Source organism: Typopeltis vanoorti, chromosome 19 (genome assembly GCF_054136105.1).
Source record: "Typopeltis vanoorti isolate ZY-2024b chromosome 19, IOZ_Tvanoo_1.0, whole genome shotgun sequence".
In the NCBI taxonomy this organism is placed as follows: domain Eukaryota; kingdom Metazoa; phylum Arthropoda; class Arachnida; order Uropygi; family Thelyphonidae; genus Typopeltis; species Typopeltis vanoorti.
In genome coordinates this window covers 21,914,320-21,939,602 of record NC_143567.1, presented here as the reverse complement: position 1 = coordinate 21,939,602, position 25,283 = coordinate 21,914,320, and the positions used below count along the sequence as shown (strand labels likewise).

Below are 25,283 nucleotides of genomic sequence, written 5' to 3'. Positions count from 1 at the left end.
CAATACCAGACAATTTACATCTAATTAAGAAAAAAAGAAATCAACAAAATATCACACCACTGAAATATCATTACATGCAATACAACTATAGAATACCCCCAAATCGAGAAAGTCCTTATTAATAATTTCGAAGACAATGAAAACCAATTACACAGCCCAGAATCTCTAGCAAGAAGAATTGACTGACATGGAATAAACACAAAAAAACATTATTTAGTTTCTCCCTCATGAAAATTAGATCAATGAACTTTACAATCGAACCAACCAAAATTGAATTAATCATTTCATCTAGCGAATCCCACAAGCTCTTAACTGTTTTTTGTCTGATAATGAAATTCAGCACACCATCGTTTATAACTGCTGGTTGATGATGTTTTTTTCTATAGGTTTTTAGCTCAATTTTCCGTTTAGAATTAGCGATAGTCTTTGGTCAGCTATTCTCCATCAATCTCCAGAAAGTAGATAGGTCTAAAATGGCCTCCTCCTTCATTTCCACTCCCAATAGGGGAAATAAGATGTTAGAGGATTCTTTTTTATTAAAAAAAAAAAAAAAAAAAAGCTGCAAACGCCTTTCATTCCCCACAGAAAGTAAACATATGGTTATTTTAGCCCAAACGGGTCTTATTTTTTGAAGATTGATGATATAATTGCTTTTGGTATAGTAATATAGTTACTCTACACATTAAGTGTTCCTCTGTAGCACTTTGAAAATGGTGTTTGCTATCATAACATTATGCTGCCAGAAGAAAGACTGTTTAAAAGCTGGCCATAAGGATTAGGCAGTATTTAGTATTGGCAAGTAGGATTTTTACCCTGCAACTTTGGAAAATCGGCAACAGAAGTGTTCAGGACCCAATAAATGGAATAAATCTCTGACACACTGAATTCATCTGATGCCTATGAAATCATTTATAGCCCTTAGTTAAATGTAAACAATTTCTAAGGTAGAAATTTGCTGCCCACCGATCTTCAAAATGTTAGCTCTAAATCGAACTCGCTTACCCCTTTGAGGAATAAAAAGTGTTAGAGAATTATTTTATTTATTAACGATTGAAATGCGACTGTCATTTGTTGATCTAACTAGCATATTTCTTTTCACATTTTATCTCTGCTAAATCAAACTGTCTTATGAGAGCCAGTGGCACATAGCTAGAGCTGTTGCCGCCCTGAATTTGCTGCATCCTCTCAATACATACTAAAAATACTACAAAAAGTCAAAACGACGTATAGGGAAATAAATTAAGACACTATGTTTATTTTTGAAGTAAAACTTTAATTTCAACATTCTAAAATATTATTTTTCTTGCTTTTCTGTTAGCAAAATCGTCAATGACATTGGCGAAGTCTATTTCATAGCAATGTAGGTAATTCTTAATCAATTTTATTTAGAAAAACTCCTCTCATAATTAGCAACACTTACAGTAATTGTGAGGAAAATTCGCAGTAGTATTCCAATATTTCGAAATGAGTTCTCTTGACTGTATTTTAGAATAAACTGCAAAAGTTCAAAAAGGTTCAAAACCTCCCCCCCCCCCCAGCTAAGCCACTAATGACAGCACACCATCTGTGGTTAAGCTTTAAACTTTGGTTCTCATTATAGGGGTGAATGAATCATTTTACATTTCCTTTGACATATATAGCTCTTACGAAATATAAGAGTAAAAACATTTTGTTTGATTTATTCACCTTCTTGTTTCACATTTAATATGTTCACCCATATGGCCACAATGGCTCCTCTGGCCAATATTAATTCTTAAAGCATACTGTAACTTTAAAAATCCATAGCCCTTTACTTTGACAGACTGACATTCCTCAGAACCTAATACCCTCCTTATCTCCCTTAAAGAAAAATATCTTGCTCTTTGTTATCCTAGAGTTGATATAAACCCCTGCTCTTACAGCTTGTGTTGTTATTATTACTATTACATGACACCTCCAGGGAGTCCAACTACTCTACAACTCTCTGTCTTCACCACTCAATCCACCAACTACAACTACTTTCATCATCTACGCCAACCACCACCACTAGTGTCTTCACAGACAATCACAAACATTCATGCCCAAGGCAGGATTTGAATCCGCAGCCTTTTGGCTGGAGAGTGAATACGCTAACCACTCGGCCAACCAGGCTAGCTAAGTTATTATAGACAGACTGGCCGTTCTGCACAAGTTTGTCTTGAAGAACATTATTATGACTGTGTGAAACCTCTAAGAAGTCCCAAGACTCATAGAGAGAGGGCACGTACTCTACAACTCCAAGTCTTCACTTAATCCACCAACTATAACAAACCACCACTACCATCATTTCCTGCACTAGCACCATTATCATCACCACTAGTATTTTTTGTATGTAAATTTCGTGTGTTCTCGAGTTTTGTCTATAAGGCATTCATGAAAAACAATAGTTTTCGGAAGAAAAAACCCTGCGCTATCTCCGTATGAGATCGGCTAACCTGCCTTCAATTGAAGAAGAAAAAAGAAAGAAAAAAAGATTCCTCTCGTCACAACGAGAATCGAACTTGGGCCTTTTCCAATCGAAGGACGCAACGTACCATTGTAAAAATATACATATTGCTAAGATATGAAAAAATGTAAATCAAAATGCCCAATAGAATAAGCATTCTATGTACATGTGTATATATATTGTAAATGTTCTTCCAATTGCGTTATAAGGCAATTACATCAAGAATATATTTCACTTAAGGAACTCGTTAAATCTGTTTTAGCGAACCGCACATTAGCTAGAAAATGCATGGTTTGCTAAAGCAGATTTAATGGATTCTTCACAGAATTCAGTGGAGCAAAACCAAAGTGTAACATAAGTTATTTTCTTTTGGAAAAACTGTACAAAGAAAGCTATAAAACACACATTCACAACCCAAACTTTAATGAAAATGATTGTCTTAAACTTTCTCAATTTTGGGAAGTTATACTGACTAATAATGTTGGCCGAGTGGTTAGCGTATCCGCTCTCCAAACAAAGAGCTGGGGGTTCGAATCCCGCTGTGGGCATGGATGCTTGTGATCGTCAGCGAAAATATAATGTCATCGTAACCTCTTTATTTCTGCATGTCAGGGTCCTTCATATCATTGCTATTATCCAATGTGATGTCTCCACAACTTGTGCAGTGTGGCTCCTGAATTTCAGGTCCTTGTCCACATCACTCCTAGATCTCTCATCTCCTCTATTTCCTTTAAAGTTTCCCTCCCAGGTGTATATATACTTCACATCTCATCGTTGTTTACCAAATCTCAAAACCTTGAACATTGAACTGATAGTTCTACTTACTTGCCCATTCATGCAATCTGTTCAAGTCCTTTTGTAAGGCCATAACATCTGATTGACTCTGCATTGCTCTCTCCAGTTTTGCATCATCTGAAAATAGCTGCATATCACAAGTTAAACCCATCCCAATATCATTAACATACAAATTGAACAACAATAGTCCCAAAACAGACCCCATACTCTTTCGGGATAATGCACCCCATATACAACTTTCTGATACAGCCAGTCACTGATTCAGCCCAGAAGTCTGTTATCCGATCCCATCTGTTTCAATTTATTTAACAGCTTGTCATGTGGCAGTCTATCAAAATCTTTTGCAAAATCAAAGATGCATATACACTGCTGTATATGCATCTTCCCTGCCCAAGTTATTTGTCACCTTATAGTACATAACTAAGTTAGTGAAATATGATCTCCCTTTAACAAACTGATACTGATAACCACAGAGTACTACTGTTATCAACCAATTTCTGTAACCTACCTCTCGACAATCTCTCCACTACCTTCACAATTCCATATATATACAGATTTTACTATAATTTGAAGCTACAGCCTTATCACCACCTTTATGCAGTGGAACAATTTTACCTACTCCCTTGGAACCTGTACTGTTGCAAGACTTGTTAAACATGCATGCTGATGCTACCGCCAATTCCCTGAACATTCCCTTAAGATGTGTGGTGATTATCAAAGGAACAACAATGGTCCCAAAACTGACCTTTGTGGTGTATTTCAGGGGGTCAGTTTTGACAGTCAATCACCCATAATGGTAAGTGCATCATTATGAGTGAGTTTAATTTTCCAAACATTGATTGGGTAGATGAGAAATCTCATGATAAGAAAGAAGAGGAATTTATTGAATTGTTGTGAGACAACTTTCTCAAGCAGCATATGAAAGAAGGAACTCGAGGTCAAAGAGTTTTGGATTTGCTCATAGCCTCGGAAGGGGTCTCTGGTAAGAATATGGCTATTTTACCACCCGTGGTGACAGCGATCATGCTGTTCTTTCTTGGGAAGTATCTAATTGTATTGAATCTCCAACAGAACAGGTTACATGTTGAACTACAAAGCTGGAAATTATGATCAACTTAAGAGAATACTAACTACAAAGCTGGAAATTATGATCAACTTAAGAGAATACTATCTTTCCCATGTCAGCAATGCATGGGAATCTTAGAAAAAGTGCTTAAATGAGGTGGTATCTGAATGTATCCTAGTATTTGAAGAATAAAGAGGTTGGGAATGAAATGGATGTGCAACCTTATTAAGCAAGAGATCCACAAGAATAAGTGGAAAGAATATCATGAGAATAAGAGTGAAAGGAGTTATGAAATATATAAAGCTCAGGTTAGAAAACTAACTAGTTTTCTAACCTAAGTTTTTCCACTAAATTAACTAACTAGTTAATTTAGTGGAAAAACTAAATCAGAATATGAAAAGAAATTAACCATGCAAGTTAAAGGCATTTGAAAAGAATTTTATCATTATGCTGCAAGCAAAAGAAAGAATTAATATGAAAGAATATCTTCATTGAATTCAAATGGTACTCTAGTGCCAGAAGCTAATGAGATTGTTCAATTAACAAATGCTCACTTTACCTAGCTATATCAACCAGATGTATGTAACATGGTACAGAGTGCTACTGCTACATTGGATGAAGAGTTAGATGTCCAGGAAAATGAGGTTGGAGAGGTGTTGCATAACTGGATAAGAAGTTGTCAATAGGAAGAGATGGAATATCAGCCCGTTTGCTAAAGGAATGGTCAAATGTTTGTGTAACTTGAGTCTTAGCTCAGGAATGGATGGAATGGATGATAGTTCCATTTTACAAGTATGGTGCAAAAACTGATGTGTCTAACTATCGACCTATCAGCATCTCTGGTATGGTAGTGAAGATTTTAGAGGAGTTGGTAAGAACTCGCATACAGAAACGAGTAGACAAACATGCTACTCTGCAAGGAGTAGCATGGATTTACTATAGGGTCATGTTTTAGTAATTTGCTCATATTTCATAACAATGTTACAGCCAAGTTGGATAAAGGAAATGAAATAGGCTGGAAATTTGGACAAAAGAAAATGGCTGTCAGTTTAATGTTAGTAAGTGTAAAGTTATGCACTTTGGTATGATGAGATTTCCAGTGGCATATTAAATTAGTTGGGTTATGCTACAAGAAATTGAGGAGGCAAGGGATCTTGGCATATTGGTGGATAGGAATTTGAAGTTCAAAGGTCACATAGCAAAAGTTGCAAATACAACTCAGAAGATAATTGCAATGTTGAAGTAAACCTTGACATCTAAGGATAAGGAGGTCATTTTGCTTCTTTATAAGGCTTTGATAAGACTACACCTGGATTATTGTGCACAGATTTGATCTCCTGGATTCCAAGGGGATAAAGAACTGTGGAAAGGGTGCAAAGAAGAGTTACAAAGATTATATCTGGATTATGGGATTTAGATTATGAGGAGAGATTGTATGTGGATTAGACTCTGGTTAACAGGAGAAAGAAGGATGATATGATAATTGTCTATGAACTTTTGAATGGGTGTTATAGGATATGGTCTGATGACATTTTTCATTATATGGAAGATGGGGAATGAACATGGAGGCATCCATGGAAGTTAAGTTTGTTCACAGTCAAGAAAGAAGTAAGAGCTAGGCTTTTCTCTCACAGAGCAGTGAGTAAGTGGAATAGTTTGCCTTTAGGAGTATGAGTGCATCTAGTGTGAATGAATTGAAGGGAAGGTATGAAAGCTGGTTTCAGTTATTTATAGCCTCCCTCAATGAGTCCTTGACTCCCTGGAGGTCTCAGATGATAATAATCCTATTGCCTTATTGACACCATGTTTATTTCCTCAAATACCTTCTGCTCACTCACAATTAAGCCATTGTCTCCTATGTCCTCTACACTTAAGTTCCTCATGATTCCATCCTGATCAGAATGAAACACTTCTAAACTTATCACTTATCTAGCTTATTTAAATAAGCTAGATAGATGGGCAAATGAATGGGGGTGTCAGTTTAATGCAGCAAAATGCAAGGTCTTGAGGTTTGGGAAACATCGATGGGATGCTGCATACTCTATGGGAGGAGTTATACTGGAGGAAGTAGGGGAGACAAGAGATCTGGGGTTGATGATTGATAGAAACCTGAAGTTTAGGGGACATATTGCAAAGGTGGTGAAGGTAACACAGAGGATTGCTGCTATTATGAGAAGGACACTGACCTGCAGAGATAAGAGGGTTATCATTCCGTTGTATAAGTCTCTGATCAGACCACACTTGGACTATTGTTCTCAGATTTGGTCCCCAGGATTTGAAGGGGATAAATTAACCGTGGAAAGGATACAAAGACGGATGACAAAGATGGTTTCAGGACTGTACAAGGATAGTTATGAGGATCGGCTGAGAGAATGTGGACTGCAGAGTTTGGTGGATAGAAGAAGGAGAGGTGATATGATTGAGACTTTTAAACTGTTGAGAGGTGGTTACAGGGTTGACACTGGGGAGTTCTTTCGCTTGGTTGATCAGCGGGAAGGAGTGATGACAAGAGGCCATCCCTGGAAGTTACGAAAGGAAACTGTGAGCAAGAGGGTAAGGAGTGGTTTCTTTGTGTGGAGGGTGGTTGAGCCGTGGAATGCATTGCCTGATGGAGTGGTGGGAGCGAGAACGGTCAGTGGGTTTAAGGAGTGGTATGATAAACTTTGTGTTTCTCAGAGGGGGACTTCCCCTCGATGAGTCTTGACAGACTTTGTCTTAGAAAGGACCTCCCTCGATGAGTCTTTTGACTCCTTGGAGGCCTGAATAATAATAATAATAATAATAATAATATCACTAAATACCTCAACAATGTCTTCTGCAGCAGTTACCATTCTGCCACTTTCATCCATTAACATCATCTTACCATGATCATTCTTCCTTCTATTTGCCACATATCTAGAAAAACTCTAGGGTTTAATCTTTAAGGGTTTTTCTTCATCTGATTTGCCCATTTCTGCTCACACTTTTATTTTCCTTACTGAGTCACTCTCCTAGCTTGTTCCTTATACTCTTCATGAAACTGATTATTATTACTATTCATCTTGTACTGCTTCCAATTCCAGATTTCATGTTAATTCCCTCATTCATTCATTTTACACCTATCTTATTCGATCTTTTGGCCTTTGGAATACATTCACACATTGATGCACTCTGTATTTCTTTTTCAGTTCCCAAGCAGCATTTATTTCCTTACTGCTCAACTCCTCATTAGATGCTATAGCTCTAAGCTTGTCATAATCACCATCCTTATAATTCCACATATATCATTTCCTCACAGAAGTCCACATATGGCTAGCCCCAACCCAGGTGATCACTCTCACCAACTGGATGAAAGTATGAAACCCCACTCATAATTACATTCTCTGATGTATGATCAGATCCAGAACTCTTGATCCTCACATGCCCTCCTTTACATGCTGCCTAAGATAATTCTCTCTCAAGAACTCTAATTAATTTTCCTTATTCTCAAATGTTATTTTTCTTCATTCCGATCCATACTACCATAATTAAAATCACCCATAATAATTACCCTTCTGTTGTTCACTATCCAAGTTGTTTGTACATTTCTTCATCACCACCCTCCACATTCCCAGGCCTATAGCAACATCCAACTAAATATATCCTCCTGTCAATCTCCACATTACACTACACTGCCTCATAGCCATTGCCACTATTTCCATCTTTCATGTCTGCCTTATGTGGTGTAAATCCCCTGCTATCATCAGCAGCACTCTCCCTCGCTTCTTGTCCTTTCTATCCTTGCAAGAAATACTGTATCCTTCCATTTCTATTTTAATTAGAATATCATCTTCATTCAACCATGTTTCACTTATTCCAATGATATGATTTTGGGACAAATAAACTCAGTGTAACCATTCCATCTCCCTTATTTCTGATACTTCTGGCATTTGTAAACAAACACAGTAATTCATTTTTAGGTCTATAACCAGTCCTATCCAAGCCACTTGTTCATTGTGATTCCTCCACCACACCTGCCCAGTTACCTTTGTTACCACATATATCTGCTCAGTCTCAACTTCCCCACCCACATGGCAATATACTCCATCTCCATACACACATTCACTGCCACTGTCCACATCCATTCTCCCTATGCCATGTCTCCATCCACTGGAGCCCCCCCCCCTTTTCCCTGTTCTTCTTGCATTCCCATTCTCTCTTCATAACTACTAATGTTTCCACTACTGAACACTTCTATCTCTTCAGTACCATTTTCCTTTCATCTCTTTCTTCTGATCTCTTGCATGCATCGCAAACTGTACTTCCATCCAGCAACAATTTCTCCAGTGAACTCACTCCAAAGCCATTCAAATGCAACTCATCACGCTTGTATACTTTCATTCTTCCTTCAAACATGTGCCATGCATCCACAAACTGCACTCCCTTTTCCTCACACAGCTCCGCTATCATACGATTCATGATTTTGGCTCTCTCGCAACTCATGATTGTCATACTTTGCTGTGACACATTGATATTCTTTCCTACTACACTGTTATCTTTTACTCTTCTCAATTTCCTGCTGATATTTGTCCTCACATTCTCCTTATGTCCACTTAGATCATTTGTTCTCACAATCGCAACTAACTCTCTTGCTTGTTTCTTCCTCATGTCCAATACCTTAATTATCCCACTCATTCTCCCTCCTGGATAAGCAGACATTATGTGGACTCTCTCAGTAACTAGTCCTATAACTATGGAATTTCCAAATACTGCTATCCTGGAATCTCTCGTTACTTCTTTTTTTTTTCTTTCATTCTATTCTCTTGCACTATATATATCACCAGTGCATGAGAATTGTGAAGAAAATTTTAGTAGCAGCAATGAAAATTATATACATCAAGTGAAAAGAGAACTAAATTTGGTGTAAAGTGCATGACTAATGAAATCAAATGGAAACTGCAGATGGGGAGGGTTGGAGATAGTTTGCATGAGAAATAAGACATGCCAGGAAAGTAACTAGTATAGTAAGAAGAAAAAACTGGAATAGATTAGATTAGCTCTGCGATCAATTGTCTAACATTGTTAGACAAAAAAAGGATTCAGTGACTGGTGCAGAAGACAAAGTGGAGTTTAATAATCACTTTAATGGAGTGTTTCATCCTGGTCAATAGGCAATCAAACTGAATGGGAATTTTGCTGTTTTAAAGAGAATGTGCTAAAGAGCTGACAGTGAGAGTCTAGCTGTGGGAAAGGTGCCCATAGAATGGAAGTAGGATAAAATACTGCCATTACATAAGGGTGGTAGTAGAATGAACATGTCACCCTTATAGACCATTCTGTAGTTCTTCTGTGGTTAAGATTTTGGAGAAATTAGTGAGACAGCATTGGGCAGAAGAGGGTAAATGTTATCTGTGAGGGTTCAGCATGGATTTATTAAGTGGTGCTCTTGTTTTATTAATCTGATTGCCTTTTATAATAAGGTAATAAAAGCAGTTGATGAGAAAACAGCTTATACTACCTTTTGGATTTTACAAAGTCATTTGGAAGATATCAAGTTAGTGAATTGGATTAGCGATTGATTGTCTGATAGATATCAGACAATTGTGTATGAAGGAGCAGTGTCATGAAATCTAAAGGTTAGTATTGGAGTCCCTCAGGGCTCAGTTTTGGAACATGTATTGTTTCTATCAATTATATTGTCAGTGGATAGGAGGAGGATATTCAGTTGTTTGCAGATGATGCGAAGCTGGGAAGGGTTACTAGTAATAGTGGCCATGTGATAGCTTTTCAGGAAGATTTGAAATAAACCGGATAGATAAGCAAATGAATGGGGGATATTAGTTTCAGTTTAATGCAACTAGATGTAAGGATTTGAAGTTTGATGATATCCATTGATGGGAGGCTACATATTCTTTTGGAGGAAATGCATTAAAGTAAGTAGAAGAGGCAAGGAATATTGTAGTTGGAGCTTAGGGCCACATTGCAAAGGTAGTGAAGATAACCCAAAGAATGCTGCAATATTGAGGAGGATGCTGATCAGTAGAGATTTCATTGTATAAAGCCCTGATCAGACTGCACCTTGATTACTGTGCTCAGATTTGGTCACTGGGATTTGATGAGAATAAATTAGCCTTGGAGATGATATAGCAGTGTATAACAAAAGTGTTATCAAGGTGTACAATGTTAGCTATGGGGATAGACTGAAGGCATGTAGACTGCAGTGTTTGGTAGATAAGAGAGATGTGAGATGACATGATTGAGACATTTAAGCTATTCAATAATAGTTAGTTGACAATGGGTATTCTTTTGAATGGTAGAAGAAGGGGAAGGAGCCAAACAGCCATCCCAGGAAGTTATGAATGGAAGTGATGAGCAAGATGGTGAGGAGTGGCTTTTTTGTGTGGACTGTGGTAGGTCTGTAGAATGCATTGTCTGATAGGAAAGTGAAGCATAAGCAGTGAATGAGTTTAAGGAGTGGTATGACAGACATTAAGATGGTCCTCCCATGCTGAGTCTTGTGGCTCCATGGAGGTCCTGAATAATAATAATTAGTTTAGTTTAGTTGGAATAAGTCTTGTATGACAAAATATTTAGAATTTTTTCCCAGTTAATGTCTTTATCAGCATATATTTACTAATTGATAATCTTGATTTTCTAGAGGAGGTATGCGTATTTGGAAACCTGCTGTAACTCCTGTAGGTGATTTGCCAGTAGTTCCTCAAAATCAGCCAGAAGCTTTAACAAAAACTTCACTTGCTGCAAACAAACAGGTGATTAGTGTGTGTGTGTGTGTGTGTGTGTGTGTGTGTGTGTATGTGTGTGTTGCTACCATGTTGGATTTTCATATCTTTTGACATTTAATTTTAAACAGGCCACATTTTCATATTGTTAGTAAGTAAATTGTATTATTTGGAATAAATGTAATATTCATTCATACTGAATTAAGATCTCTTTCTCTCTCTCATAGCCTCCATAATGTACTTAGTTACATTTGCCCTTCATTTGGAAGAGCTAGTATTTATATGCTGTCCAGGATATCAGGAAATTGTTGAGGCATTGAGGTCCCTATTTAACTCACTGTTAAACAGTAACTCTCTAATCCCAATTCTTTAATTTCATCGATCATATCTTCCTGCAATGTCCTCCATCGAGGATGCATAATTACTTTAAACTTGGCAACATTGAAAACTGATATTCATTGTCATTTGTCCATGTAACCAGTCTGGTTGGGTCAGCTTGCAGAAATTTTGTATCAGCTACATTCCTTACAATTTTTTTTTTCTCTCTCTAACCCTAACCTAGAATCAATAGCAAGTAACTGGATATCACATTATCATTAATATACAAGCTAATTAATACTATTGAGGACCTCCATGGAGTCACAAAACTCATCATGGGATGCCCATTTTAGACAATACAGTCTGTCATGTCTGTATTGTCGCTCCTTAAACGAGAATGACCAGAGAGTGAATATTCACCACTCTGATAGTCCATTACTTCCATGCATTTTCACACTTCTACTCACCAAATCCTTTTGCATCTTCCAGGGATGACCTCTTGTCTTTGTTCCTTTCCCTTCTTCTACTCTATGAAAAATTTCCCTAGGGCCATTCTTATAGATACTTCTTGTAAATGCAGTTTGCAAATCCTAAGTCTACTACTCCTCATGGCTAACATTGTACAGTCATTTTTTATATAATTTTTGTTATCCATCTCTTTGCCTCTCTCCAGGATTAATTTATCCTCTTTAAATATTGGTGATCAGATCTGATATAATAATCCAGATGTGGTCTGATCAGATTTACCACTGTCATCTCTACCAGTCAGTCTTGGTAATGCAACAAATCCCTTGGATTACCTTCACTGCCTTCGCAATATGCTCCCTAAGCTTGTGGTTTTAATCCAGTGCAGTACCAGCAGACTTAATAAATTCATAATTTTTTTTGTCCTATTATAGCATTATTAATTAATGAAGTCAAAAATAATGAGTGACTTAATCACTGCCACAGACTCATCTCCTGTATTTCTAATAACTTTTGCCATTGGTAAACAATCATGACTCATTTGTCTACCAGTAAACAACCATACTTGTATCTTTGATAATCTGTGCTGCTTCTTTAACCTTGCCAACTTTTTTCTCCTATTATAATCACTAACTCCCAGACATGACTGATATCAGTCTGTTCAAGGACATTCTACTCTAGTCTTCTCTTCCAACTTGTCAATACACTCACTGTCATACCTCTTAGTCTGTTCTGACCTCTTCATTTTCTTGGTCTTTTTTTTTGTCTTCTCTTTCTCTCTCTCTCTCAGTTTACTCCATTTGAATTCCATAACCAGTCTTCTGTCCTTACACAAGTTGACTTTCATACTTTTTCCCACCTTATCGATTTTAGGATCTTTTAATTTATGAGTTTTTCCTCTCATTCAGAATTCTTTTATCAACACATTTGTAGTCCTGCATACTCCTTCATTCAGCTATGTTTTATAATTTAATAAAACTGTTTGTGTGTGTGTGTGTGTGTGTGTGTGTGTGTGTGTGTATATATATATATATATATATATATATATTATGTTGTTACATAGTAAATCTGCTATTGTTATTAGTGGGAAAAAAAAGTAATTGGAATTAACTTACTTATATCCTTGCAGGAAGTTCATCATATAGGTAGTAAACACAATGTTAGTGCCAAGCCATTTGCTCCAGGTTCAGTGAAAGCTGTCGTTCATAATCAGTATAATTCTCCTGCTGGAATGTATTCTATGGATAATATTGCAGAGACACTCTCTGCACATACTGAAGTTCTAGCATCAGGAGCCAAAGGGTAAAATGACAATTTCATGAATACATTTTTAATATAAATAAATATACACTCTAAAAGAATGCTTTAATGACAGCCAGAGTTTCAGTATACTTATTTAGAAAATGATTTTCCTTCACTGAAATAAGTGAGGTCTCTCTAAAAATTGCATCTACAGTTGCCAAAGCAGATTCATAATATCAACAATGTTAACTTAGACCGCCATTGACTAAAGACTCATTCTTGAAAGGTTCCCACTGCCACATATTAAGCTCATCAAACTATGCTTTAATCTCATTCAACATTTCTGCACTTGCTACACATTCACACAATATATTTTGCTCACCAGCCACTCAACATGCAAAAAATCTCTCCTCGCATCCCCTTTATACTGTAGGTATGACCTCTTGTTCTTCCTCGCCCCATTTCCCCTGTATTTTATGAAAATCCTTTCCACATTAACCTGATAACAATCCCCTACCTACTTATATCTCAATTATCCCCTACCTACTTATATCTCAATTATCCCCTTACCACCTCCTGTTTATTAGGCATACATGGCATCCCCTCAATCTGTTCTCATACTCCACATTAATCTTCTGTGGATCCCTTTCTAATATATCCTCTTTCCCATGAAAACCAGGTGAATAAATCTGTGCACAGTAATCCATATAATGCCTTATACAATGGATTCATAACCTTTTTATTTCTGCATATCAAGCTCTTCTACATCATTGCCATAATTCAGTGTGACAATTTCACAACTTGAGCAATATGTCCCCTAAACTTCAGGTCTCTGTCCACCACCACTCCAAGATATCTCATCTCCTCCTTCAGAATGTCTCTACCAGTTGTATACTTTGAATTAAATTTCTATTAAATTTCTAAACCTTACATTTTGAAATACTGAACCAGTATCTTCAATCACTTGCCCATTCATACAATCTCTTCAGATCCTCTTGTAGGGCCACATCTGCTTGACTCCTTATTGTTCTCCCCATTACATTATCTGTAAACAGCTGCATATCTCTAAAATCTGTTGCAATATTGGTATGTAAAGTAAACAATGCTCCCAAAGCGATGGTCAAATGTTAATTTGACTATAAGTCATTGTTGCTAACTCATTATAGCATATATGTATTAATATCTTGTTTTTATTAAATTGCTATTGTTAATTAATCATGTGCCATTCCTGTCTTGTTTCATCTCACTATTTGCTAATTAATGCAGAGGCACCCTTATAATATAATCAGGAAACAAATTTGACAAATAGCACTAGTTGATCTACTGGTTTTCACAAAAAATCTGACTTTTTTTTTTTTAAATTCTATTATTGAACTTTTAAATTCAATAATAGAATTTAAAAGTTCTATTATTGAGAAATAATATGTCACAAAGTATTTTTGATTAATATGAAATTTTACTAAAAACTAAAAATATGCCACATTTGTAACAAATTATAACTTTACTTTTCTGAAGGATTAACTTCATGAGAGGAGAGCAGCCCATTAACAAGGATTCTGCTGTCTATAGGATGGTTCACGAAGAGGAAATCCCTGGCAAAGGTGAAGATACAGGTTTTCATGGGCATAATTCTGTCAACATCCAATCGCATGCTTTTCGTAGGCTACAGCAAGCACTTGAAAATGGTGTGTACAGTTTTGGAGTCAGAGGGAATCGTATTTCATCGAACACTTAATGTCATTGCATTAATGTATATTAATATCTAACTGAATACGTTATATTAATGTAATGTGATAAAGTAATCTGAGGTTTATTGTCAATTATTTCATTTGATTGAAGGGTGGATAACTTAATACTAACTCATTTTTAAGTTTTTGATGTTTTAACTTTCTTTAGCTTGATTAACAATAATGTGTATTTTGGATAACTAGGATTTCATGGAAATCCATAACTTTTGTTCTTTGTTTGGATTGATCCTTAATTATAATAAGGTTGCACTGCACATTTTAAATTCTAATGTGGATCCTTTCATGTGAAATCATCAAAATTAAAAATTAACTTGCAGCTGTATGAGTGTGTATATTGATGAAAGTGACTTATTTGGTGAGCTCCGTAGCTCAGTTGCTATAGACGAAGCCCTTTGGTCAGAAAGACCTGGGTTCGATTCCTGTTACTGATGTGAGGAACTTCTATCAGGTCTCTTTCAATGAGAGGTAAGTTAAGCAGTCTCATATGGAGGTAGGGGTGTTTCTTCACCCAGAAACTCAAATTTTTCATCCCCCAGAACAGGCAAACCAGCCCTGCAGAAACACACATCTGCAGACATAGGACACACTGGGAGGCATAGGGCCAACCAACTTATCCTTGAGACAGTTACAGTTGCAAGAATAAGAAACCTCAACACCATAAAAAGTAGAAAAGGAGGTTACCCTATTATTTGCTAAATTTTTAGATTTTTCCTGGCATCCAGTTGATTATGATGGCCATTTTTATATGATGGATCCAAGAATTTTTACAATTTCACAGTTTTTTAATTAATCATAGTTTATTTTCAAATTGTCCATGTTCTGATTTTTTTGATTTCTTATTTGTATTTTCAGACTAATTTTTTTCCAGATGGCAGCCACCTACTTTAAGTATTCGGAGTGCTCTTTTTTCCCATTTTGTACTCACCTTTGTTGACCCTGTGGTTGAATCCAGAGTCTGATTTTTTGTTTTCATTTTTAGATCTAGTGGAATATGTTAACATCACCTAGATTGAAGCATTTCTTCTATGACAAAAAAAATTGCAAGAAATTGAGTTTGAAGAAAAAAAAATTTAAGTACAAATGGCAAGCTTGCAAAACTGCAAACCATATTTGACTTTTATTCTACAGCATTCTTTTTTGTATTCAGTGAAGCAATGAACATCAAGAAAAGCTTCTTAAAGAATTGAAAAAGAAAAAAAACTGCGATACATCACGTAATCACTTGTGTCCCAGTCATCGAGAAAAATGTTGCTGTATGCCACTATTCTGTTCTGTTTCAGAAAGCTTTGAAGTTGTTGCAGTCACTTGAGCATCAAAGAATATTTCAAATGAATGATTGTCTGTTACATTTACAGTGGTAGCTGTTAAAATTGACTTACTGTAGAATTGCTATAAAATTTGAGAAAAATGAAATGACAGTGGAAACACTATGAGAGAAAATGGGAATGCAAAAGGAACAGGGAAATGGGGAGAAGCCTGGATGGACAGGAGACATGGCATAGGGAAAGTTGATGCTGGGAGTAGTAGTGAATATATGTATGGGGGGAATCAGCATGGAAATAGATCAGGATGCAAGTGGGATAGTTCATACTGAGCTGTTGTATGTGGTAATTGGTAATAATAAAGATGATGGGTCAAGGGAAGGTGTGGTGGTAAAATCACAACCAAAAAGTGGCTTGGAGTAAATGAAATACTTAGCCCTTCTGGTTGGCTGAGTGGTTAGCGTATCCGCTCCCAGCCAAAAGGCCGCAGGTTTGAATCCCACTTTAGGCATGGATGTTTGTGATTGTCTGTGAAAATACTAGTGGTGGTGATGTGCGGTAAATGGCATTGGTATAGTTGCAGTTCGTTGTTGTTGGTGGTGACAGAGAGCTGTAGAGCTTGTGCCCTCCCTCGATAATTTTTAGGACTCCCTGGAGGTATCACATAATAATATAAGTGTTCATTGGAATAAGCGAAACAAGGTTGAATGAAGATTATATCCTCACAGGTATAGAGATGGAAGGGTACAGTGTTTGTTTTTTGCAGGGGATAGAAAGGACGGTGTGGGCGCTGCTGGTGATGACAGGGAATTATGTCCACATAAGGTAGGCATGAAAGAAGGAAATAGTGGCAGTGTTTTTAAGCAGTGTGGTGTGAGATGGAGGTTGACAGGAAGAGATATTTAGCTGAATGTTACTATAGGCCAGGGAATGTGGAGGGTGGAGATAAAGAAATGTATTAGCAACTTCAGTTAATGAACAAGGAAAGGATGATTATTATGGGTGATTTTATTTATGGCAGTATTGATTGAAATGAAGAGATAGTATTTGGGAATAAGGAAAATTAATTTCTTGAGAGACACATATCTCAGGCAGTATGTAAAGGAAAGCTAAAGGATCAAGAGTTTTGGATCTGATCATTTGATTACATCAAAGAATGTAATTGTGAGTGGAGTTTCATACTTCCCTCTAGTTGGTTAGAGTGATCACATGGATTGTGGTTAGCCATATGAAAATTCCTATGAGGAAAGCAAATATATGTGGAAACACAAAGTTGGTGATTATGACAAGCTTAGGAGACAGCTTGGAACTATCACATGGAAAGAGGAGTTGAGCAGTAAAGAAAAATGCTGCTTGGGACCTGACAAAGAAATACATGACAGTATCAATGTGTGAATGTATTTCAAAAGTCAAACGGCTGAATAAGGTCTGGTGTTAATAATAATAAATAGATATCCTATGGAAAAATAAAATGGTGAGCACCATTGATACAAAATAGAACAAATTTTTCTATGCAATTCTGACTGTATGCACTTTTCTTTGCAAACCCTAGCAATATGAAATAACATTTGCCCATGTAGCTAAGTTACTAATATAAATGTAAAAAACTATTTTTTGATCTTATATTCTACTTTTACAGTAACGCTGGTGACATCTAAAAAAAACAACATGTATTCTGCTTATTTCGCCCTATTTAAGAGGTCATAAAAAATTGTCTTGATAAGCAAATGAACTAAATAAGATGGGGGAAAATTGCAGTAATGGAACTAGTTTTGCTTCATAGCTACCTATGAAGAGTATATCTAATGAAAATTTCATATTTTTATTTGGTCCTGCAGATAACATTTTTGAGCATAAATTCAATTTTTAAATTTATTTTTTTGTAGGATTTGAGGCAACTTTTTTCATAGAAGAATCCCTTTGCTGAAGGTAATTTGGGACATATGTATTTTATTACATGTATGAATAAAATACACAAAACTTCAAACTCAGTACTCCATCCTAGGGTCTGCAGGATAGAAATACAAAATGGAGAAAAAGAGCACTCTGAACATGTAAAGTAGGTGGCAACCATCTTGAAATGAAATTAGTTCCTCTGAAAATGCAAATAAGAAATAAAATAATAAAAGGAAAAAAATCAAGGATCTGCAGAATAAAAATAGCTGCTTACTAAAATAAAAAGCCAAAAGGCTTCATTTCAGCAATGCAAAATTATATAAATCAAGTGGATATTAAATCCAACATTATTTCAAAGCCAAATACAGAATGTAATATTGGATTTAATACTCACCTGATTTATATAATTTTGCATTGCCAAAATGAAGCCTTTTGGCTCTTTATTTTAGTAAATATTTTACACACTGACCGAGAGTTTGCTCACGAAAAATACCTCTCCAACACTTAGAGTTGCTTAGTATAGAGAGGTTTTGCTCTCTTAAGGTTTCTGCCTGGTCTCTGACGAAAACCAACCAGTTTGAAACAGTTGTCAGGTCAGCGAAACCTTATCAAAATGGACCAATACGAGGCGAATATATGGATGCTTGGGCAAAGTGATCATCTCTCCTATAAGGTCTGGCTAGGGCAACTTGTAAATGCCGGTGAGTGTATTCCCATCAGCTCTCTGGTCAAATTTCGTATGAAACTTTTACAGTTTCTGTATTCGGCTTTGAAATAATATTGGATTTAATATCCATCTGATTTATATAAAATAGCTGCTATTATCAATAAGATACCAGGAAAAATAAAATTGTTGTTTTCCATTTAAAGGATAGTAACAAAACAACTTGCTTTCATCAAAATCAAAAATTATACAACTTTAAGCTCCTGATTTCACCTGGAATGACTCGTGTTGTAATAAGCTCTTGAAGACATCATATTTCCAAACACATTACGAAGAATCTATTTTTGACATATGCTTATTAGATACTGTTTTGCGATATCTCGTGATCAGGTCCATGTCCATTTTTTAAGATTTCTGTTTCCAATGCATCCTTGAAAATAGCAAATCTGTTTTGATGTGAATTTCAGTAGTTTAAATTTATTTATTAATATAAAGTAAAATTTATTTCATTACTAGAGTAATGGAATCTTTATAGGAAGCTGGTAGCATAGTGGGAGTGACTGACACAGACCAGAGAGTACTGTATGTATGGTGGAGTGGAATCTAGGCAAATGAGTGGCTAGTGCCTGAAAGCTCTGTACTTGAGCTACTACTTTTTTAATTTTGTATATTAATGATATAGGGAATAATTTAAGTCTTGATTATATTCAGTTGTTTGCTGATGATGAAAAACTGGGGAGTTGATAAAGGTGATGTAGATATCCTGTATGATGACTGAAGTAAATTGGCATTGTGAGCAAAGGATAATGGTTATCAATTTAATGCTGCCAAATGTAATGTTATGTACTTTGAGATAAAAAAAAATTACGTATTTTATATTAATAGCTTTAATGGAACATGTGCACTAGACATATTAAAGTATATCTCAGTCGCAGCTGAAGTATATGATATTACACTATACTATTACACTTCAAAAGAACAATTGTAAGTTGTGTAGATTAAATAAAAATAATTATTAATTAAAAACAACTTATGAACAATTAATAGTGATCACTTCCCTAAACACTGATATTGGCATACAGCTTGATTGATTCAGATTTGGATAATTTCTTAGCATTTGCATTTTTTAAGGAAGAGACAATCAAATTCGAACTGCTGGAGTGAAGAAGTTTTGTCTGATTCTGAATAACTCTGTGTGTGTAAGGTCAGTGTGTCGTGAGAAGCAAGGCCATGCTTATTAGATTCCACAAATGTAATATAGTTTTGATGTTCTTCAATTCTAATCAGGGCAGAACCACCAGTCTGGTCTGTCAAAAATAGAAAAGATGACATGACCAGGATACTTGATAGAAAGCTGATAAGGAAAGAGGTAGTAATATATCCTTTGTTGATAGCAGGAAGGAAGCCAGTTTCCGAGCTGGTTTAAAGAAAGCATACAGATTGAATTTCCAAAGAATTTGTTATTTATTCTTGGGTTACTTTAAGGTAGGGTGTTGAAATTCTTTTCACATTGGATTGTAGTCTGGTAGAAGGATGATAAATCTAGGCAAATAAATCTAGTAGTAGTTTTTGTTGTATTCATTAAATTAATTCATTAAAGTAATTTTGTTGTATTCATTATATTCATTGATTACCTGGGTAGTAATCAATGAATATAATGTGGAACTACACAGGGAGTCAATATGAAGAGCTCAGGAGACAGCTTGCAGGTGTAGCATGGAATGAGGAGTTAGCTGGAAAAGAGATCAATGCAGCTTGGGGGATTTTCAAAAACTATCTAGCAGATGCAATGTCTAAATGTATTCCAAGGGTGAGAAGGTTAAATAAGGTAGGTGTGAGATGGATGAATAACGAGATCAAGCATGCAATACAGAGAAAAAGGGTATTGTGGAGGCAGCATAAGAGAAGTGGAAATAACCAATTTCATAAGGTCTACAAAGACCAGGCAAGGAGGGTGACTTGGTTGGTGAGAGTAGCTAAAGAGAGGTATGAACAGCAGTTAGCTAATGAATCCAAAAAGAATCCTAGGGAGTTCTTTCGATATGTAGCCAGCAAAAGAAAGAATGATTATGGAAGGATGACACTGATTGGAGAAAATGGTATAAAGAGAAAATGGTTGCAGAATGTGTGGTGGAGATACTTAATGAGCAGTTCATAAAGATCTTTCAATCTTGTGAATGTGACTTCATGGAGAGATTGAGAGCAGTTGATGATGGGGAGGATAGACTGACTGTAAGTGAGCAAGAGGTGTTTGAGGAGTTCAGTAAACTAGATGTAAATAAGGCTGTGGGGACTTGATAATATATCACTGCGTATTCTGAAGGAAAGTGCCAGAGAGTTGATACCTGCCTTGACATATTTTTTTAATACAAGTTTTGCACTTGGTCAAGTTCCTAAGGAGTGGAAAGAGGGCAAGATTGTGCCACTTCATAAAGGAGGTGATTGAACTCAAGCATCAAACTATAGGAATATCTGTGTATCAGATGTTGTGGTTGAGTTGTTAGAGAAGCTTGTGAGAACTAGGATTAAGAGTTGGGTAGACAACAATGGTATAATCTTTGATGGACAGCATGGATTTGCTAAAGAGAGGTCATGTTTTAATAATCTACTTACTTATTACAATAAAGTGACTGCTTCCTTGGACAGAGGAGAAGGATACACAGTAATATACTTGTATTTCGCAAAAGCTTTTGATAGAGTACCTCATGATAAGTTGACAGTGAAACTAGAGCAGATGGGGTTGGATATTAGATTATTGCATTGGATTGGAGACTGGCTATCTGATAGGTATCAACAAGTTGTGTATGGGGGTGCGATATCCAGGAAAAGGAAAGTCACTAGTGGAGTGCCTCACGGGTCTGTTTTAGGGGCATTTCTATTTAACTTGTATATTAATGATATTGGCAAAGATTTGGATGGAGATATTCAGTTGTTTGCAGATGATGCAAAGTTGGGATGAACCATAAAGAGTAGTGAAGATGTTGTGGCCTTGCAAGAAGGCGTGAATAAATTGAGTGATTGGGCACGGAAATGGGGATGCGAGTTCAATGTTGCAAAATTTAAGGTTTTAAACTTTGGAAAACAAAGATGGGATGCAGAATTTATGCTTGGTGAGAATATATTTTTGCCGGTAGAGGAAATAAGAGATCTGGGGGTGATAGTGGATAAGGATCTAAAATTTAGGGGACACATCACCAAAATTGCGAAGACAACACAAAGGTTTCTGGGAATGATGCGGAGGGCACTGACGTGTAGAAGTAGGGAGCTTCTTGTTCCGTTGTATAAGGCTTTGATTAGGCCATGGACTATTATGCCCAGATTTGGTCACTGGGTTTTCAGAAGGATGAAGAGATGTTGGAAAGGGTCCAAAGACAACTGACTAAGGTAGTTTCTGACCTCTGGAATGTTGAGTATGAGGGAAGATTGAGAAGATGTAATTTGCAGAGTCTGGTGGAGAGGAGGAAGAGGGGAGATATGATAGAGACCTACAAGTTGGTAAGGGGTTGTTATAGGATTAATGGTGGAGAAGTTCTACAGAGAATAGTGGGAGATCAGGGGAGAACCAGAAGTCATCCCTGGAAGCTGTATAAAGAGGGCGTGAGTAGGGGAGTGAGAGGCTGGTTTTTTCATGCAGAGTTGTGAATGATTGGAATGCCTTGCCTGAGAGTGTGGTGTCTGCAAGGAGTTTGAGTGTGTTTAAGGCTCGGTATGATGAGATGCTTGTGTGATAAAAGGACCTCCCAGATGAGTCTTTGACTCCATGAGGTCTTGGGGTAATAATAATAAAATATCAGATTGCTTTTAATTTATTCAGTTCATCTAACAAAAGGGGATCAGAAGAGCTGACTGTGAGCTCTGTGTACAAGACCCATGATAATACTCAATTTTTGTGATGAATGATGGTGAGAGGGAGAGTGAATATATCTGCCAGTAATGGTTGGCTTCCTATAAACTGAAAATTCAACATGACCTTGTGGGATTAAGAATTATCACTGTATCCAAAAAGGGTAGTTGGTTATTGGATTTGTGTTCAGTAGTAAACCTGATGCATTAGTATAAGGAGTTTATTTTCTCTAGGAACTAAAGTAATTCTGACTCAGTGTGGGACCAGATAGCAAATATATCATCAACAAAATGTAACCATATAAGAGAAACAACCTATTTAAATTTATTATCAATGTAGGATTACATAGCATAAGTTGTTCAAACAAATAGAAGGAACAGCAGAATGGCTTATCTCACCAGCTAAGGCTGGTGAGATTGGACATCTAAAAAAAAAGACCTCTCTGACACTATCTTCCCTCAGCCTCGTATATGTTACGTTTTGTTGATGATATGTTTACATTCTGACCTCACACTGAGTCAAGAATTACTTTAGTTCTGGAGAAAATAAACTCCTTGTACTCTCGTATCAAATTTACTATTGAATGTGAATCTAGAACCACCTACCCTTTTTGGATACTGTAAAATTCATAATTCCACTGGTCATGTTGAATTTATGGTTTACTGGAAGCCAACCTTTACTAGCAGATGCATTCACTCATTCTCCCACCATCATTCATTACAAAAAAAAAAAAAAAAAGGGTATTATCAAGAGTCTTGTACGCAGAGCTTGTGCCGTCTGCCCTTCTAATCCCTTTTGTTAGATGAACTGAATAAAATTAAAATCAATTTAATATGTAATGGATACAACAAAACTACTATTCAAAAATGATTGATAATTATCATCATTCTACCAGGCTACAATTCGATGTGAAAAGAATTTCAATATCCTACCTTTTTAAAGGAACCTCAGAAAAAATTGCAAGGAGTCTTCGTAAATTCAGTCTATATGCTTCCTTCAGATCAGCTCTGAAACTGTCTTCCTTCCTACTGTCTATAAAGGATACATTACTACTTCTTTCCTTACTAGGTTCTAAAGGTGTTCTATCAAGTATCCTGCTCTTGTCATTCTTTCTTATGTTGGAGAGACTGGCCATTCTGCCATGATTGGAACATCAAGACTATATTACATTTATTTAATGTTGACAAGTCTGGCCTTGCTTCTCATGCTGTTGACACTAGGCACAGTTCTTTGGAACCAGACAAAACTTCTTCACTCTAGCAAGTTCAGATTCGATTGTCTCTCTTCCTTGAAGCATGTGAAATGGTAAGAAATCATCTGAACTCAAAGCTTTCAGAGTGCATGCTAGTATCCAAGTTTTGGGAAGTGATCACTATTAATTATTCTTGTTTTTTTAATTAATAATTATTTTAATTTTTGTTTATTTATTCAATAATAAACAATGTGAGCTCACACAACTTACTACAATTGTTCCTTTGAACTCTAATGGGTTAATATCATATACTTCATCTGAAACTGAGACACGAGGAGCTAATATACACGATTTATGACTTGTTATTTTGATTCATCTTTTGAATGTAGCTAATGGTCTATCTCCCTGGCAATGTCCATAATGTTGGATAAAATATATTGAGTTTTTGAATAAATTCTAGATAATTTTAAGCGCCTCCGTAGCGCAATTGGAAGAACGACGGTACATTGCGCCCTTCGATTGGAATAGGCCTAAGTTCGATTCTCGTCGCGACGGGAGGAATCTTTATCTGGTCGATTTCAATCGATGGTGAGTTAGCCGATCTCATACGGAGGTAGCAGGGTTTTTTCTCCCGGAAACTCGGGTTTTTCATCCCGCATATATACAAATCGGCCCTTCAGAACACACGCAATTTACAGACAAAAATTACTAGTTGTGGTGGTGCTGGAGGTGGGCGGTAGATGGCGTTGATGGAGATGATTCGTAGTAGAGGTTAGGTGTAGAGACAGTTGTAGGTGTCCTCCCGCGATGAGTCTTCGGACTCCTTGGAGGTATCAGGAATAATAATTTTTGTTAAGTGCATAAGCCATGCCATGTAACTTATTTTAATATTATGTATTACACTGATAGTGCTGGATTGCAGGAAATTTAGGCTGGAGATTTGGAAGTAATGGTGGACAAAGTTGAAGTTCAGCGTACATATTGCAAAAGTTGACAAAACAGCTCTAAGAATCTGTTGGATGTCAAAGATCAGAATGATGTAAAGATAAAGAGCCGTATTATCCCTCTTTATAAGACTTATTCAGTCACAGATATGTTTATTTCTTGGAATCAGGATGGTGGTGGTGAAGATCCAGAGATGAGTAAGCTGGTGACAGTCTGTGGAATGCTGTCTATGAGGATAGATTTGAATGGCTGTGGTTTGTGCAAAGTTGAGTTGATAATTGGAAGAGAGGAGGCAGGATGGAAACTTATAGGTTACTAAAGGTGTTCTATAGGATTGACACAAAAGAAATTTTTCAATACATGATCAGTAAGGAGAAAATGAAGGGTCATCCCCGGAGGTTGTGTAAGAGTGCAGTTAGTAAGGATGTGCAGATAAGATTTGTTTCCTTAATTGATTGCCACAGTTGTTAGTACTCTGAAATGAGTTTAAGGAGAAGTATGATAGGCATCATGCGAATAATCATTAGTGTGGGTCTTCAGGATGAGTCTCCTGACTTAAGGAGATAGCATAATAATAATGCTGATGTTTCAAATACAAAATGGTTCTTATAAAAGAAGAATCTGAATGGAGTCCGAAAACTCATTACAGGAGACCTATCATTCCACTTCTTTTTCACTATCCAA

At 36.5% G+C, this 25,283-nt stretch overlaps 1 protein-coding gene across 5 annotated transcripts in view; it reads left to right on the top strand.

The window, feature by feature from the left end:
• The window catches only part of Zasp52 (Z band alternatively spliced PDZ-motif protein 52), a 247,229-nt gene that overhangs the window by 59,628 nt on the left and 162,318 nt on the right, over nucleotides 1-25,283 (top strand). For all 5 annotated transcript variants that reach the window (XM_090408794.1, XM_090408795.1, XM_090408791.1 and 2 more), the window contains exons 3-5: nucleotides 10,942-11,053; nucleotides 12,936-13,108; nucleotides 14,564-14,649. In XM_090408794.1, coding sequence (XP_090264920.1) covers nucleotides 10,942-11,053; nucleotides 12,936-13,108; nucleotides 14,564-14,649 — 371 coding nt within the window. The remainder of the gene's footprint in view (nucleotides 1-10,941; nucleotides 11,054-12,935; nucleotides 13,109-14,563; nucleotides 14,650-25,283) is intronic.